Source organism: Haliotis cracherodii, unplaced genomic scaffold (genome assembly GCF_022045235.1).
Source record: "Haliotis cracherodii isolate W230 unplaced genomic scaffold, xgHalCrac1.p SCAF_22, whole genome shotgun sequence".
Lineage (NCBI taxonomy): Eukaryota > Metazoa > Mollusca > Gastropoda > Lepetellida > Haliotidae > Haliotis > Haliotis cracherodii.
Genome location: NW_027266278.1, coordinates 5,410,001 through 5,428,545, shown reverse-complemented (window position 1 = coordinate 5,428,545; position 18,545 = coordinate 5,410,001). Strand labels below are relative to the sequence as shown.

General features: G+C 42.7%; 1 protein-coding gene across 2 annotated transcripts; it reads left to right on the top strand.

The window, feature by feature from the left end:
- The first annotated feature begins 3,704 nt into the window (after positions 1-3,704).
- On the top strand, positions 3,705-16,301 carry LOC139471203 (uncharacterized). Of its 2 annotated transcripts, none has more exons than XM_071253489.1 (7): positions 3,705-3,849; positions 8,245-8,383; positions 11,394-11,426; positions 12,864-12,893; positions 14,810-14,836; positions 15,601-15,758; positions 16,244-16,301. In XM_071253489.1, exons 2-6 carry the CDS (start codon positions 8,263-8,265, stop codon positions 15,732-15,734), a joined length of 345 nt encoding a protein of 114 aa, XP_071109590.1. In that variant the 5' UTR covers positions 3,705-3,849; positions 8,245-8,262; the 3' UTR covers positions 15,735-15,758; positions 16,244-16,301. The 2 variants fall into 2 exon arrangements, with proteins under 2 accessions (XP_071109590.1, XP_071109589.1); XM_071253488.1 differs by having other exon boundaries at positions 3,707-3,849; positions 15,601-15,739.
- Positions 16,302-18,545: the final 2,244 nt, after the last annotated feature.

Genomic DNA, 18,545 nt, shown 5'->3' with positions numbered 1-18,545 from the left:
CAGTCACTGGATTGTCTGGTCTAGACCCTGTAGGTGCTTGTCTATACGGGCATGGTTTTAACAAATCTAGAAAAGTTATCCGGGCGAATTGGGATTCGAACCCACGATCGTACGTTCCTGGCATGTCAGATGGACGCAACTACCAAAAGGTCTACAGAACTACCAGTGGTTCTTATACATCATGCCATGATTACCTCGTGGGGATTCCGGATGTTGTAAAAGGGTAAGTGAGTATGGTTTTACGCCGCTTTTAGGAATATTCCAGCAATATCACGGCGGGGGACACCAGAAATAGGCTTCACACATTGTACCAATGTCGGGAATCGAACCCGGGTTTTCGGCGTGACGAGCGAACGCTTTAACCACCAGGCTACCCGACCGCCCCTGTTGTAAAAGAAATTTTGTGGATCGGGTGGTCGGACTCGGTATCACGGTCGATTGTATGTCGTCGTACCCCGACGTCGTGGAACATTGCTCATGATATCAATCACTGTATTGGCTGGTTCAAACTGGATCTTTTTTTTTTAAATATTTGTGAGAACGGCGTTTATGAACAAATAAACGTATCACAATTACGTGGACATTTCACCTTGAACTATACCTGGATTCTCCACATTATTTTGTTTTGATAGTTATGTTCTCACAAACAAACACATGCCCTCGTTTTGGAGCACAAACACAGTTGCTTCTACAGTGAGTTAAAATTAACATTGTTTCAGTCATATAGCGGGATATTGACAAAAACACACTGTCAATACGTCAACATTGTAATTTAAAGCAATATGTCAAACATGTTTGAGCATAGCAGGATATTGATAAATAAAGTTATAGGCTTGCTGCGAGAGGAATACGTTTGTTCACTCACAGCGGGTCAGAGAGTACATCAAATGGTACTCTCCGAGGGTGGGGCGCCAACGAATGTATTTTACAGCCATATTTTTCATTTACCACAATTTAAAAACAAACGGCGATGGAGATGTGATGCATTTGTGTCTTGCCATATTGCGAGCTCCACATCATGCACATCCAACGTCAATGCGTATTTAAATTACGCGATACTGTAAGGAGCTTGGACTGCTATATCTGTTGCCATGACATCACGCACGTCTAACGTCAATGCGTATTTAAATTACGCGGGCGGTCGGGTAGCCTAGTGGTTAACGCGTTCGCTCGTCACGCCGAAGACCCGGGTGCGATTCACGACATTGGTACAAAGCCCATTTCTGGTGTCCCCCGCTGTGATATTGCTGGAATAAAATCAAGCTCATTACACTACGCGATGCTGTTTATCTGTAAGGAGCTTGAACTGCTATATCTGTTGCCATGACAGGCGAGGTATGACCAATAATACTTTACTGGTATTTTACTTGTCAGGAGAGAAAGGTACTTCAATGCTTCTACAGTACCAACGGATTACAGAGAAACATATATAAACTACACAGGGCGAACGTTAAAAGAAGATCCGGCTTCGAACCGCGGTTTGTTACATTTCCCAAAATGTAAATTCTATTCAGGTTACACATATCATACATATACATCATTTCCGTATCATTTTTTTAAAATGATAATGCTAATAATTATTTTACAAGTGAGAGCATCAGCAGTAATGTATCCAAGAAAAAATAAGCAATCAACCACGTCTCCAAACGTAACGTCACGTGACGGTTATGTGTAAGGGGGGCTTACGGGTCAAATATAGGCCCTGTTCGCGATTCACCTCAGAGATCTATTTTCAGCGAAAAAGGCCGATCGTGTTCAGAGTGGAAATACCCAAGTCATAACCTGGAAAGATTTGCATGGAAGAATATTAAAAAAACCAAACAATCAATGTGTAGTGCGTACAAATTAGTCAACGTCTTTACGACAAACTGGGTCATCCCTAAAACCGGATCTCGTTCTGGTTCGTCGACTCAGAGGTATTTCCGGTGAAACAATTTGCAACCTCCGACGGGCAACTCTAAACAGACCTGGGCCAACTTGCACAAAACGATCTTAGCGCTAAGACTATTGTAAGCCTATGGTAAAGTATGGGAGTTAAGATCATCTTAGCGCTAAGATCGCTTTGTGCAAGTGGGCTCTGTTCTATTTAAAATGACGTTCTATGCCCAGGTGAAACATTGCAAGGTTTATTTAAGAGTTAGTATTATTTGAAAATGCAATCATGCCTTGCAGATTCGAGGAATTTTCATAATTTAGAATTTGCGTTGGTATTAGTTAGTTAGTATCAGTATGTCCAAATTATCTTGATTTGATCAAGGATCTTGATTTGCGCACGCCAGAAACCTATTATTGTGGGTTTGAATCCCATGTTCTCCCGGATGATGCTTTTATAGGTTTGTCAGCACCATACCGCGTAAAGTGGTAAACATCTAAGACCCCCATCCCTTTGGGCATCCTCCCTCATTCACCTGACTCCCCATGATATATCTGAAGTACTGTTCAAGGTGGCGATAAGCCCACTCACTCACTAAAATCGAAATAATGAATAAATATAATTTATTATTGGCGTCACCAAATCAAGTAAGCGCGACTTTCCTAATAATAGAAACGTATACAAACGAGGAAAGATATTTGGTCCAATAAAAAATGGACGTAGGTATCGTCTTTACACTGGCGGACCTGACCCATGACGATCCAGGGTAGAATAGGTCTTCAGCAACCCATGCTTGTCTCCCCGTGAAGATCCGGGTTAGAATAGGTCTTCAGCAACCCATGCTTGTCTCCCCGTGAAGATCCGGGTTAGAATAGGTCTTCAGCAACCCATGCTTGTCACCCCGTGAAGATCCGGGTTAGAATAGGTCTTCAGCAATCAATGCTTGTCTCCCCGTGTAGGTCCGGGGTAGAGTAGGTCTTCAGCAACCCATGCTTGTCTCCCCGTGAAGATCCGGGGTAGAATAGGTCTTCAGCAACCCATGCTTGTCTCCCCGTGAAGATCCGGCGTAAAATAGGTCTTCAGCAACCCATGCTTGTCTCCCCGTGAAGATCCGGGTTAGAATAGGTCTTCAGCAACCTATGCTTGCCGTAAAAGGCGACTATGCTTGTCGTGAGATGCGACTCACGGGATCGGACTGGTATGAAGCATGTCATCAATCCCAATTGCGTGGATCGATGCTCATGATATCAATCATCGGATTGTCTGGTCCAGACTAGATTATTTACAGACCGCCGTCACATAACTGGAATATTGCTGAATGCGGCGTTAAACCATACTCACTAATTTTACGTAATGCACCAAGATATACAGTCAGCTTGATTGACAAGTGACTGGCAATACGTACAGGAAACACGCCAGGAAAGTGATTAAACCTTATCGCCGGTGGTGTCAAACAAACAAACACTGGCGGACCTCTTTATTCAGATACCTTAAATGTTGAAGGACCCCTTTTCAAATCCTCTATCAGCCTCTGCTTTACGTAATGAGGGGCGGTCGGGTAGCCTAGTGGTTAAAGCGTTCGCTCGTCACGCCAAAGACCCGGGTGCGATTCCCGACATGGGTACAATGTGTGAAGCCAATGGAATATTGCTAAAAGCGGCGTAAAGCCAAACTCACTCACTTTACGTAATGCACCAAGATATACAGTTTGCTTGATAGTACTGGCTATACGTACAGGAAACACGGAAGGGAAGTGATTAAACCTTATCGCCGGTGGTGTCTTAAACGGAATAGAGCGACCACGCCAGTTCCCCGAAACCATACCAAGTTTCACGCTAGTGGGGATAATATGACACATGCAATTTCGCCGTGACATGTTGGTATTTGACCTGCCGCCTCGCCTTGGGTTACACAGGACTCGTCTATAAGGCGGACGCTTCTACTTGAATTGGGACACTGATTTGCCCCTTCTACTGGTAAGTTTAATTAGATGTGGTTAGTTTTTCAGCTATAGTTTTATTTAAACCCTGAACTGCTCGACATTTGTTAGAAATACTTACAGAGAAAGTACCCACGTGACTATTCACAACAGTCAGTTCAGCGACCATGTTTTGCCTGAATAAGCTACTCCGCTCATTTCCTTTGGAACTTCAGTGTTTATCAAATACAGCGTGTAAGGGAGATAATCGCAGAATAGTCAAAAACATGGTGTAAGATGTAAAACATGAAATGAATTGAAACCGCCGTCGTTCATATTGTTATAAACATGCCTATTGAGGAAAATTATGGTATTGTAAAATTAATTTGTTTGCCATTTTAATAACCCTTTCTTGTCCTGTCTGTAATAGTAGACCCTCACTCATCCGCTTCATTGTTTGAGTGGCGTCAATAGCTGTAAATTCATCATGGCTGTTGTAATGAGGGTGAACTGTGCGATCTGTCAATCAGTTAATGAGAGGATCAGTTTAAAGCCAGAATTACACAGAACACGTACAAGACGACGTATTAACCGTGTGGGGTAGCCTAGTGGTTAAAGAGTTGGCTCGTCACCCCGAAGACCCGGGTTCGATTCCCCACATGGGTACAATGTGTGAAGCCCATTTTTGGTGTCCCCCGCCGTGATGTTGCTGGAATATAGCTAAAAGCGGCGTAAAACCATATTCACTCATTGTATGAACGGGATTAACATGATATCGGTAATATTTTGCCCTTTCAGACAAACATCAAACTGTGTATGTGTATAATTCAAGCCCCTCTCTTCCCAGACATATGTGTATGGGTGAGGTGAGGTGAAATGGGGTTTAATGTCGCGTCCAAGATTATTGCATTTATATAGCGACGTGCATGCACGTGTGTGTGTGGCTGCTTGTACTAGACCGGACAGATACCGATTTAGTGCTAGCTCACTGAGATACCATGCCGCAGTTTAACATGAATACCCCACTCAGACACAGTATACTGACTCCGAGTCGAACAGTCCTTGTTACAATTTAACCCCTTAATGCCGAGCGCCAGACAGGGTAACAACAAGTACCATCTTTTAACGTTTTGGTATGACGCGACCGGGGATCGAACTCCGGACCTTCCACTCTCCGGGCGGACGCTCTACCGCTAGACCACGGAGGCGGTCATATGTGTAATGGGAAACGTGCATGATAAATACTATACATCAACTACTGTATGTAAGTCAGGGCATAAAAAGGACAATAGAAGAGAGTTTATTATCCACATGGTCTCAAACAACAGTGTACATGAAAATACACGTGTTATATTCCGCAGAAGGATTTTCTTTGTTCAGGTGACCTTAACCCATGTGACCTCATCGGAATGCTGAACTTCCATTCACACAAAGGACATTTCAATGTTTTGACCGCCTACTTGATCACAAACAAGTTCAAGATTTCCCTCCCACTCATTTAAATGAACTACAGTCGAAAATGTTAGCAATGCTAACGAATATCAACCAGCTATATTACGTGGAATTCTTGCTAGCTTTGATCTGAGACAAAAAGTCGCACTGGCTACGACCCCGTGCTTGGGTCAATGCCAAAAATCTGTCAAAGTATCCGGTTGCCATGGTTACATTATACAAACCCCTCAGACCTGGGGATTATTGGAGTGTTGATAGCCCCCTCTAACTTGCCACTGCTTGCAAATGTATCTCCCCAGGTCGAATTTGGTTTAAGATTTAACCAATAGGAAAAAAACAATATTGCGACTATAATGAAAAGCAAGACTTCACCGGTGGCAAACGACTGACGAAGCACAGTGCTTGTAAACCCCTGATACAAAAGTTGCAAGACAACAGCGGTGCACGAACTAAAATGTTTTGCAACAGTCGGGGCATTAATATGTTTTTGTTTAGTGTGTGTTATTCTCGCCTTTCAGATGCACATAGGGCAGTCTAGTTTCTTCATCCGATAATATGCCAAGGCAAATTTGTCACAACCATCAATCCACTGTGCCGTCGGCGTGTGTAGCCAAGACGCATTGTTAACTTTCCCGTCATTAAATTCGTAAGATGCTGAGTAGACCCGCCATAAAGCCTTGATCCTGTTTAATGGAATATCTTATTCTGTGGGAAATGCCTGAAAAATGCTGTTTGTCCGTTAAAACAGGATAGAATGTTTCACTGACTGTTGCTATTGAAATATCGAGTTTATCGATTTACCCTCATGTTGTTTTTCGGTAACAAGGAGTCCTTTATACAATTGTACAAGACTCTAGAAATAATAACGTAGTCTCCATAAAACATCTAATCCAATAAAAAAAAACAAATGAGTCTAGAAAAATAAATTCTTTAAAACATTAGAAAAGGACGCTGTATTTGTTGATGACTTCCACGATGAATGCTGCATTACACGTGCATAGCCATACATGGGCGGATATAGAGATGGGGGTGGGGTGGGGGGGTGGGGAGGTGCGGGGGTGCGCACACACACCCTTTTTATTTCGAAGAAAATCTTTATTTCTGTATAAATTACCACCAAAGACAATAAATAGATGTTAATTGTGCACCCCCTTTTAAAAAAAAACTGTATCCACCCATGCCATAGCCATGGCACACTACATGAAGTCTGTGGTGGGATAATTATTATACAAGTTCTTTACACTCGAGAGAGATAGAGGGAAAACATTTATTAGTTTAGATAGGATGTATTACCGAACTGGCCAATCTCTGGGGCGGTTATACCAACACGTCTACGGTATGATAAATACAACACAAATAGTAGGGGTCATCTCAAAAAGAAAACCGGTAGGTAACATGATATTAAACAGCTTTGATACGGGGTGATCAGACGTACAGTGTACAAGCTTTATGAGCAGAAAGTACCCAGACTTGTAGCAGAATTCGGGAGGAAATTAAGACACATCTAATGTTTCGGACTACATCAATTATTGCTCTTCCCGGGATGGGACTTCGATTAACTGCGCGTGGCGATGACCGAGCAGCTTTCCGGGGAAAATATTCCATCCTGTCTGTACGGTCAAATTATCTCCGCCCCAGTCATAACTACCGCAGTCAGGGCTTCCAGATCATTTACCTTGATGAAACCTGGGTGAATAAGAATCATTCCACTGACTACATGTGGCTACCGTACCATCAGGTGAAGGTGATCGCGTCACTGTTTTACACGCCGGAACCAATGACTTGGGGCAAAGAACGTCAGTACCGTTAACCTAACGGCGTAGATATCAGCCTCGTTGCACAAGTTATCACACCCTTGGGTGATAACAGATTCCGATACGTCATCAGTTGAGTGAGATGAAGAACTCATCTGTAGAACAACAGATACGCCTTAAGTAAAAAATCCCAACCATCCAATACTCACCCCGATTCATAGCTGTTAACTATTCAATCATCTCTCAAGCAAATATGATGCAGTACATATCTTCATTGATACCCCGTGAACGCATATCTCAATAAAGTACAATAACCGCAGTAGTTGAGCCCCCCCCCCCCCCCCCCCCCCCAAACTTAGGTAACATTGGCATCTGTGAGAATGCACGGGCCGGTGGGAGGTCATCACCTAGGGACACGTGTACATGTGTTGGGCAAATACCCAAGGCTTTAGACCGTCTCATACATACATGACAACATACGTATATTTATCATCATTTTACCTGTAAAGGTTAGTCGCCTCTTACGACAAGCATAGTCGCTTTTTACGGCAAGCGTGGGTTGCTGAAGACCTATTCTACCCCGGCTCTTCACAGGTCCCACAAAATGGCGACGACTGGTATCAGTGTCTCTCATAATTAATAATATGAATGGTTCTGTACTTTTGAGATATGTATATACGTTACAAACTAAATGTATATCACAGAGGTGAGACATACAGAACCACGTGTCTGTCTGTCTGTCTGTCAGTCTGTCCGTGAATGCAATGGTGTGACTTCGGTAGCACTGAGACATAGTTTTCGCTTATTCTGTACGATATTCCAGTGAGTGAGTATAGTTTTACGCCGTTTAAAGCAATATCATGGCGGGGAACACAAGGAATTGGCTTCACACATTGTACACAGGTGGGGAATCGAATCTGGGTCTTGACGATCGAAAGATTTAACGACTTAGCTACCCCATGGCCCCTTACAATATTCTAGAAAGGTTCCGATGAGTCACAAATGAGTGAGTGAGTGAGTTTGATTTTACGCCGCTTTGAGCAAAATTCCAGCAATATCACGGCGGGGGACACCAGAAATGGGCTTCACACATTGTACCCATGTCGGGAATCGAACCCGGGTCTTCTGCGTGACGAGCGAACGCTTTAACCACCAGGCTACCCGACCGCCCCGATGAGCCACAAAGCCTTGTGCATCTACTCTATGAGTTACCTTTATCTTCACTATTAAAAAAAAATTTTTTTCAGCGCCAAAAAGCTAGGAAGATGAGGAAATGCGTGCTGTCTGTTACACTGACCCTGTGTGTTATTGCTGTCGTCATGTCGGTGCCGGTGGCGCGTCCGGGGTCAGGAAGGGACAGATTGATGCCGGCTGCTTCTCGGACAGGTATTTATATAGATGAAATTACAGACAAATCAGAACATCAGTGAGACTATGGTCCCGTGGAGATCTGGGGTAGAATAGGTCTTCAGCAACCCATGCTTGCCGTAAAAGGCGACTATGCTTGTCGTAAAAGGCGACTAACGGGATCGGGTGGTCAGGCTCGCTGACTTGGTTGATGCATGTCATCGATCCCAATTGCGTGGAACGATGCTCATGATGTCAATCACTGCATTGTGTGGTCCAGACTAGATTATTTACAGACCGCCGTCATATAGCTAGAATATTGCCGAGTGCGGCGTTACACAACAGCGTTACACAACAAAACAAAACAAACAATGCACAATGCATCAATTTTAACTCGTATTTTAATACGCTTTTACAGGACTAAATAGACCACGTGAAACAGGTAATACCTTTTGTTTGCTGATCGACATACTGAAGATGAAGTAACAGACGTTCAGGGCGGCGTGAGGCAGTTGGGTAGCCTCCCTCCTCGATCGCTATTTCCTAAAGGGCCCCCATGGGCAAGTCCAATGAATCAGCAGAACAATTGACACGACTGTGTGTTGGTGGCAGAAAAATTGACACGACTGTGTGTTGATGGCTGAACAATTGACACGACTGTGTGTTGGCGGCTGAACAATTGACACGACTGTGTGTTGGTGGCAGAAAAATTGACACGATTCTGTGTTGTTGGCAGAACAATTGACAAGACTGTGTGTTGGTGGCAGAACAATTGACACGACTGTGTGTTGGTGGTTGAACAATTGACACGACTGTGTGTTGGTGGCAGAACAATTGACAAGACTGTGTGTTGGTGGTTGAACAATTGACACGACTGTGTGTTGTTGGCAGAACAATTGACAAGACTGTGTGTTGTTGGCAGAACAATTGACACGACTGTGTGTTGGTGGCAGAACAATTGACAAGACTGTGTGTTGGTGGCTGAACAATTGACACGACTGTGTGTTGGTGGTTGAACAATTGACACGACTGTGTGTTGGTGGCTGAACAATTGACACGACTGTGTGTTGGTGGCTGAACAATTGACACGACTGAGTGTTGGTGGCTGAATAATTGACACGACTGAGTGTTGGTGGCTGAACAATTGACACGACTGTGTGTTGGTGGCTGAACAATTGACACGACTGTGTGTTGGCGGCTGAATAATTGACACGACTGTGTGTTGGTGGCTGAACAATTGACACGACTCAGTGTTGGTGGCTGAACAATTGACACGACTGAGTGTTGGTGGCTGAACAATTGACACGACTGAGTGTTGGCGGCTGAATAATTGACACGACTGTGTGTTGGTGGCTGAATAATTGACACGACAGAATGTTGAGGGCTGAACAATTGACACGACAGAATGTTGAGGGCTGAACAATTGACACGACAGAATGTTGGTGACTGAACAATTGACACGACAGAGTGTTGAGGACTGAACAATTGACACGACAGAGTGTTGGTGACTGAACAATTGACACGACAGAGTGTTGAGGGCTGAACAATTGACACGACAGAGTGTTGGTGGCTGAATAATTGACACGACTGTGTGTTGGTGGCTGAACAATTGACACGACTGTGTGTTGGTGGCTGAACAATTGACACGACTGTGTGTTGGCGGCTGAATAATTGACACGACTGTGTGTTGGTGGCTGAACAATTGACACGACTGAGTGTTGGTGGCTGAACAATTGACACGACTGAGTGTTGGCGGCTGAATAATTGACACGACTGTGTGTTGGTGGCTGAATAATTGACACGACAGAATGTTGAGGGCTGAACAATTGACACGACAGAATGTTGAGGGCTGAACAATTGACACGACAGAATGTTGGTGACTGAACAATTGACACGACAGAGTGTTGAGAACTGAACAATTGACACGACAGAGTGTTGGTGACTGAACAATTGACACGACAGAGTGTTGAGGGCTGAACAATTGACACGACAGAGTGTTGAGGGCTGAAAAATTGACACGACAGAATGTTGGTGACTTAACAATTGACACGACTGTGTGTTGAGGGCTGAACAATTGACACGACAGAATGTTGAGGGCTGAACAATTGACACGACAGAATGTTGGTGACTGAACAATTGACACGACAGAGTGTTGGTGACTGAACAATTGACACGACAGAATGTTGGTGACTGAACAATTGACACGACAGAGTGTTGAGGGCTGAACAATTGACACGACAGAATGTTGGTGACTGAACCATTCACACGACAGAATGTTGGTGACTGAACAACTAACACGACAGAATGTTGGTGACTGAACAATTGACACGACAGAGTGTTGAGGGCTGAACAATTGACACGAGAGACTGTTGGTGACTGAACAATTGACACGACAGAGTGTTGAGGGCTGAACAATTGACACGACAGAATGTTGGTGACTGAACAATTGACACGACAGAATGTTGGTGACTGAACAATTGAGAGGACTGTGTGCAGGTGGCTGAACAATTGACACGAGAGACTGTTGGTGACTGAACAATTGACACGACTGTGTTTTGGTTGCTGAACAATTGACACGACTTTGTGTTGGTGACTAAACAATTGACACGACTGCGTGTTGGTGGCTGAACAATTGACACGACTGTGTGCTGGTGGCTGAACAATTGACACGACTGTGTGTTGGTGTCTGAACAATTGACACGTCTGTGAGTTTGTGGCTGAACAATTGACACAACTGTGTATTGTTGGCTGAACGATTGACACGACTGAGTGTTGGTGACTGAAAAATTGACACGTCTGTGTGTGTTGATGGCAGAACAATTGACACGACGACCTGGTGTCGAATGCAAGACAAAAAACATGGATGAGTGTTATGGCAAAACAATTTGCCTATGTCATAGTGGACGTTCTTATTTGTTTTATTATTTCTGTGTATCATTGCGGTGTTTGTGTTTCACATTGTAACATGAAAACAAAGTAAATGATTATGTCAGTTATCATTTGCCATCTATGACTTCAATTCGTTAATGCCGTTTTTGTTTTGTTTCAGAATTCTCAATTGAAGCAACATTCAGAGACATGGGTAAGGCAAATAATTACATTATTCATCGTACAGTTTAGACATATTGGCAAAACTTTACTGGCAATTGATATCATGTAAAGTTATTTTATGAACACATTTCGATGCCCTGTTTTATGTAGGGCAAAGAGCCCATGTACATTAAAGCTTCATAGATCAAAAGCACCCAACCAGAAATAATCCCCGTTGGATAAAAGCCCCACAGTTATTTCTGGATGGTGTGGAGCACAACATTCGTTTGTATTGATTGATGTTGGCACAAAATTCGTTTGTGTTAATGATTGAATGTTCATGAAAACTTGTTTGTCAGTGATTGTTGAGAAAGTGTGAGAAAGGTGAAAGAGAAGGAGATGTAGAGATCCGGAGAGAGGGCAGAGAGTGAGATAGAGACTGGTGAGAGAGGGCGATATAGAGATAGAGAGAGAAAGGAGATGGGATAGGAAGAGAGAGGGATAGATTGAGGAGAGAGGGCAGAGAGTGAGATAGAGACTGGTGAGAGAGGGCGATATAGAGATAGAGAGAGAAAGGAGATGGGATAGGAAGAGAGAGGGATAGATTGAGGAGAGGGCAGAGAGTGAGTTAGAGACTGGTGAGAGAGGGCGATATAGAGATAGAGAGAAAAAGGAGATGGGATAGGAAGAGAGAGGGATAGATTGAGGAGAGAGGGCAGAGAGTGAGATAGAGACTGGTGAGAGAGGGCGATATAGAGATAGAGAGAAAAAGGAGATGGGATAGGAAGAGAGAGGGATAGATTGAGGAGAGAGGGCAGAGAGTGAGATAGAGACTTGTGAGAGAGGGCGATATAGAGATAGAGAGAGAAAGGAGATGGGATAGGAAGAGAGAGGGATAGATTGAGGAGAGGGCAGAGAGTGAGTTAGAGACTGGTGAGAGAGGGCGATATAGAGATAGAGAGAAAAAGGAGATGGGATAGGAAGAGAGAGGGATAGATTGAGGAGAGAGGGCAGAGAGTGAGATAGAGACTGGTGAGAGAGGGCGATATAGAGATAGAGAGAAAAAGGAGATGGGATAGGAAGAGAGAGGGATATATTGAGGAGAGAGGGCAGAGAGTGAGATAGAGACTTGTGAGAGAGGGCGACATAGAGATAAAGAGAAAAAGGAGATGGGATAGGAAGAGAGAGGGATAGATTGAGGAGAGAGGGTAGAGAGTGAGACTGGTGAGAGAGGGCGACATAGAGATAAAGAGAAAAAGGAGATGGGATAGGAAGAGAGAGGGATATATTGAGGATATATATATATATATAGGGCAATATAGAGCGAGGGGTGGAGAGAGAGAGAGAGAGAGAGAGAGAGAGAGAGAGAGAGAGAGAGATACGTAACTGATACGTGAACTTTGACCTTTTTTACCTTTTCAAATATAGACGTTAGTATATATCATTTATCCTTCTGCAATGTTAATATTGTATGAATCTCTTTCAACAGAAAGACAAAGACAATTTCGACCAAATCAAGGCAAGTATAGGCAGCAACCTTTTTTGGTTTTAAATGGCTTTCACCGCAGCTTTCACTGACACTTATAATATCTCAGTATAAGGGGAACATGATCACGCATCTATAGATGTTATACGGGTATTGAACCAGAACACATGAAGCAAATATGCATATATTTCACTACCTCCTGACATCTATAGATGCTATGCGGGTATTGAACCAGTACACATGAAGCAAATATGCATATATTTCACTACCTTCTGACATCTATAGATGCTATGCGGGTATTGAACCAGAACACATGAAGCAAATATGCATATATTTCACTACCTTCTGACATCTATAGATGCTATGCGGGTATTGAACCAGTACACATGAAGCAAATATGCATATATTTCACTACCTCCTGACATCTATAGATGCTATGCGGGTATTGAACCAGTACACATGAACCAAATATGCATATATTTCACTACCTCCTGACATCTATAGATGCTATGCGGGTATTGAACCAGTACACATGAAGCAAATATGCATATATTTCACTACCTCCTGACATCTATAGATGCTATGCGGGTATTGAACCAGTACACATGAAGCAAATATGCACATATTTCACTACCTCCTGACATCATGCGGAATTATCTGATAGTTTAAAATACGCATGTAAGTAAAACCGTTTTTATGACCACTCGTGCACACCTTCATAGATAGACACTATGTGTATGCAGAACAAGTATTACAATGTGTCCAGATAAACATGTCTGTATATATGCATGACAGTAGTGATAACGAACATCCAAATTCAGCTGCTCATAGGCTTCAGTATAATTATGATGTTCAAAAAAATTGTGAAAGGAAACAAACTTGATTATCTTAAATTCTGAAAGATTTACTTGATTCCGCCGCCCCCTTTAAGAGTTGTGTTTTACAAACGAACCCTACCTACAAATGAACGAAGTACAATATGTTAGCGTGGAAACGAAAATCCCCAAATAGTTAAGAAGTGTATGAACAGCGTAGGGCACTATCAGTAATCAGAGGGGCGGTAGGGTAGCCTAGTGGTTAAAGCGTTCGCTCGTCACGCCGAAGACCCTGGTTCGATTCCCGACATGGGTACAATGCGTGATATTGCTGGAATATTGCTAAAAGCGGCGTAAAATCATACTCACTCACTCACTCACTCAGTAATCTGAATCCACATGTAATATGGAACAGCTTATGAGTTAATTTCCGGAAATGAACCCTACTCTCATATGATCATATGTTCTGAATAGCAACAGGCACACTCACAGTGTACCCCCGAAGCGAATGTCCTGTTCTTAACCTACCGTAAATCTGAGCATAAACGCCGCTGTTTATTTGTTGAAAACTGACCCTGGTCTGTTGAAAACTGAGACCGGGTATGTTTTCAACGTTGAATACCGACTCCCGGATCACTTTTCAACGCGGGTTCAATTTCAATGTCACACCGGCTCACAACACAAAGAGTGAGTGAGTGAGTTTGGTTTTACGCCGCTTTTAGCAATATTCCAGCAATATCACGGCGGGGGGGACACCAGAAATGGGCTTCACACATTGTACCCATGTCGGGAATCGGACCCGGGTCTTCGGCGTGACGAGCAAACGCTTTAACCACTAGGCTACCCAACCGCCCCCACAACACAAAGAAGAAACACAGAGGATTGGTAACAATATTGAAACAACATGCCCTGAACGGGTCAAAGTAGCCTCAGGAAGATGTGAAATCTGAGGGAAATACTAAGGCAACATGTGATGATAGACCTACATTTGCTTAAAGTTAATCCTTCATTTTGTTTATCATTTCTGTAAATTGCTGATGATGGAATGTGTTTTGGAGTACACATCATTTATCCATTTTAATTAAATGCATCTATTTTATCAATTTGTTAATGCCTTTGTTTTTGGTATTTCAGACACCTCAGTCACACGAAGAAGAATAGGTAATGTGTTTTATCAGATATATATTTATGATAGATATCTCATATAGACTTTGGGGGCACGGGTGGCCAAGCCGTCTAAGGCGCCGCGATTCGCTGTACAGAGTTGAGTCCCTTGGGCACGCCAGAAACCTATGATTGTGGATTCGAATCCCAGTTCGCCCCGATTATGTTTCTAGGTTTCTCAGCACCATTCCCGTGCTTGTGGGTTTCACCGAAGGGGTAAACGTCTTAGACCTGCATCAATTGGGGCTTTCCTCCCACATTAAGCTGACACGCCGTGATATAACTGGAATACTTTTAAAAGCGGCGTTCAACCCAACTCACTCACTATTGGTGGTGAAACATCAAAACTCAAAATTAAGGTTTTCAGCATTCCACCAATTGTATATGACAGTTTCACAACGATTCACTGGCTGTCGTGGCGGCCATGTAAAAAATGTGCTAAGAATGCTGTGAGATACAGTTTACTTATAAGTAGATTACGTTAAGGGGATGATAAACTTCAACATGCCAAAAATGTGACTTTTGTTATTCCAGATAAATTAAAGCGACACAACTCTCCAAATAATCAAAATGATCATATCCCATTCATAATCATAGGAAATCGTACCCCAATAGCGTGGATCGATGCTCATGATGTCAATCACTGGATTGTCTGTTCCAGTTAGGGTTAGGGGGGGGGGGGGGGGCTATGATAGAGTTTGGGTTAGGGTTAGGGTTAGGGTTAGGGTTAAATATAAAGATTATTATTAAATATTTTACAGATGATACATTAAGGCCTAAGGTGACCCCTGTCCTGCTGTCGATGATGTGCGCCTTCTGTCGTCGTCATGGGCATCGGGCGTGCATCGTTCGAGTGTGCTCCAGGACAACACAAGCAGCAGTCAGAAGAAGCTAGACAACGTGTGTAGTCAGCAATGAAGTGAGTGAGTGAGTGAGTTCGGGCCGTTAGTAACAATCTTCCAGCAATATCATGGCTCGCGACATCAGAAAAGGAATTTCTTAATATTGGTGTCCCCAACCATGTCATTGCTGCAGTATTACACAAAACAGCGTAGAACCACTCACTCACTTTCAGATGGAAGAATTATTGCCAATGTCTCTGTAATTAAAATCATATGAAATGATCAAGTATTTTCTTTAACGACATTTCATATTTGTATAGTTCTCTTAACTTATCATATGCAAACTTCAAAATGGAATCGGAAACAAGCTAGTCTGCCAACTTTTTTTGCGTAAAATGTAAAACTGTAAATAACTCATTCTGAAGGACGGATGAGATAAAAAGATGTTAAATGGCCAGGCTTACTATACATGGTTTATATGTCTTTCAAATTTCGAAATTATATAAATAAATACATGTATAACTGTTTCGGATGCCTGTAGTTTATGGTTAATTATTTGCAGATAATGCTGGGATGATGTGCAATCGTGACAGCTAATAAAAACAACTGCTTAAATTTAACATATATGTTGTGTGATTCATTAAGTCAGCAATGACTGGTGAGCGAGCCGGTGGCTGTTAGACCGCCTCCGTGGTCAAGTTGATAGATCGTGTTCCCGGAGAACGTAATGTCGGTGGTTCGATACCCGCAGCGTCATAACAAAATATCAAAAGATGGTAATTGTTGTATCCCTGCCTGGTGCTCGGCATTAAGGGGATATGGCACTATACAAACTTGTACACGCACGTACACAAATCGCTGTGTATGTGCAATAATTATATATAGGTTAGACCATGAGGATACGATTATAATCGTTGAGAAATGATCAGTTAAACCCCGAGACGCTCAACGATTGAACATCGGAATCAAAGTAATCTAACCTATTTAAACCATGGCCAACATTCATAGCACCTAAAATACTTTAAAAGATTGTTTTGTTAAGGGTATTTTAAAAGATATTCAGGAACTCTCTGCCCAACTGTGAGAACGCTGTGTGAGTCACCCTGTCTGATGCACGTGAAATTTGTTCGCCGAGCCTTTCGCACGTGCACCTTGCCGACTCGGGTTATTGATATTGTCCCATTCATTTTGGACCAACTCAAACACATTTATCAATCACCTAAATATTACTTGCCCATGTTGATGGGCCTATTATGAGCAAACATAGTAGCATGAAGATAATAGCAATAATTATTTATTTTCTATCTTTTCGTTTTGTTAAACGAAAATCTAACAAATCACACGTACGTACAATGCAGAGAATAACAAACCATACAGCATAAAACAGATATTTAGCAGTTCGAAAACGGATTAATTATTAGTTCTGATGTAAGCAAACGTTTAGCAACTGTTGCTAATTTCATACAAGCTCTGGATGTCCTCATTTAAAACAGACCCGTGAAGATCCGGGGTAGAATAAGTCTTCAGCAACCCATGCGTGTCGTAAAACTCGACGATGCTTGTCGTAAGAGGCGACTAACGGGATCGGGTGATGAGGCTCGCTGACTTGGTTGATGCATGTCATCGTATCCCAATTGCGTAGATCGATGCTCATGATGTCAATCACTGATTGTCTGATCCAGACTCGATTATTTACAGACCAACGTCATATAGCTGGAATACTGCTGAGTACGGCGTTAAGCAAAAAACAAACAAACATTTATAACATCTATGTAAACTTAGGGGTAAGACATTTGGGATAACTTCGGCCAGAAGTAGGCATCCCCATGGGCATCAATTGTGTCACCTTTTTGCTGATCTCTTTCTTTGTGCATCTGAATCAGAATTCCTGTTCAAATTGGCAAGGTCAAAAGAAGGTCATTTTGGCAAGAGGTTTAACTTAACTACAGGTATGTCTATAATCTCTTATCGTTCAACAACCTTCAAATAGCTAAATGCCTTCCCCTGATTTACCCACCTGAATTAGAAATAAAGGAGACCAGTGAGACCGCTTCATCTGCTTCATGTTTAGATCTATGCATAAAGATTCAGAGAGGCAAAACACAAGACCTAATGGCAAGAGGTATGACTTTCCAATAGTCAACTTTCCCTATGTCGAGCAGCTCCAGCCCTTGGTGTCTACATTTCACAACTTTTTAGGTACAATCGATCATGCTATTTCTGCCAAAATTTCAAAGAACTTCATACAACTCTTTCCAAGAAGATGTTGATTTGCCTTTGCATGTGTTTGTGATTGGTGCCACCGGTTGGGCAGGATACGCTCACCTGGTATCATTACAATTTGATAGTGATTCATAAACACATGCTCGTGACAGTTGGAATCGTAAAATCGACTTTTGTTTTTTGCAGAGATTTCTTATTAAGATGGAAAGGGTTTTGTCACTTTTAATTCTATGTCGCCATGGCAGCAGACTAAATGTGTTAGCCTTCGGTGCAGACTTCGCGGCGACACACGTTTCTCATGGAATTGTTCAGTCATCAAGGTAAATGATAGGTGAAAAAGAACCTCAGAAAGAAAGGAGAATTCATTGCCAAGTGGTGCTTAACCGATACTTCAGTTAGTTAATCCACACTCAAGACAAAGGAGCCATGGTCTAAATCCAATTCAACCATCACATCACCACAATCTCTATTGCAGGTACAGCAAACGGCTGCGTCCGCGCGATGTAGTAAACGGATAAGGGAATTGTAAATCGTAATATCATTGCTTAGTCTGCCTTACAGACCCTGATACAAATATAGCTGACATTAAGCTGACACGCCGTGATATAACTGGAATAATGTTAAAAGCGACGTTAAACCCA

Excerpts from the sequence above, each read along its gene's own strand:
- LOC139471203 (XM_071253489.1), top strand. The coding sequence starts at position 8,263 with ATGAGGAAATGCGTGCTGTCTGTTACACTGACCCTGTGTGTTATTGCT. Across the intron at positions 8,384-11,393 it reads GCCGGCTGCTTCTCGGACAG|AATTCTCAATTGAAGCAACA; the intron begins GTATTTATATAG and ends GTTTTGTTTCAG. Across the intron at positions 11,427-12,863 it reads AGCAACATTCAGAGACATGG|AAAGACAAAGACAATTTCGA; the intron begins GTAAGGCAAATA and ends CTCTTTCAACAG.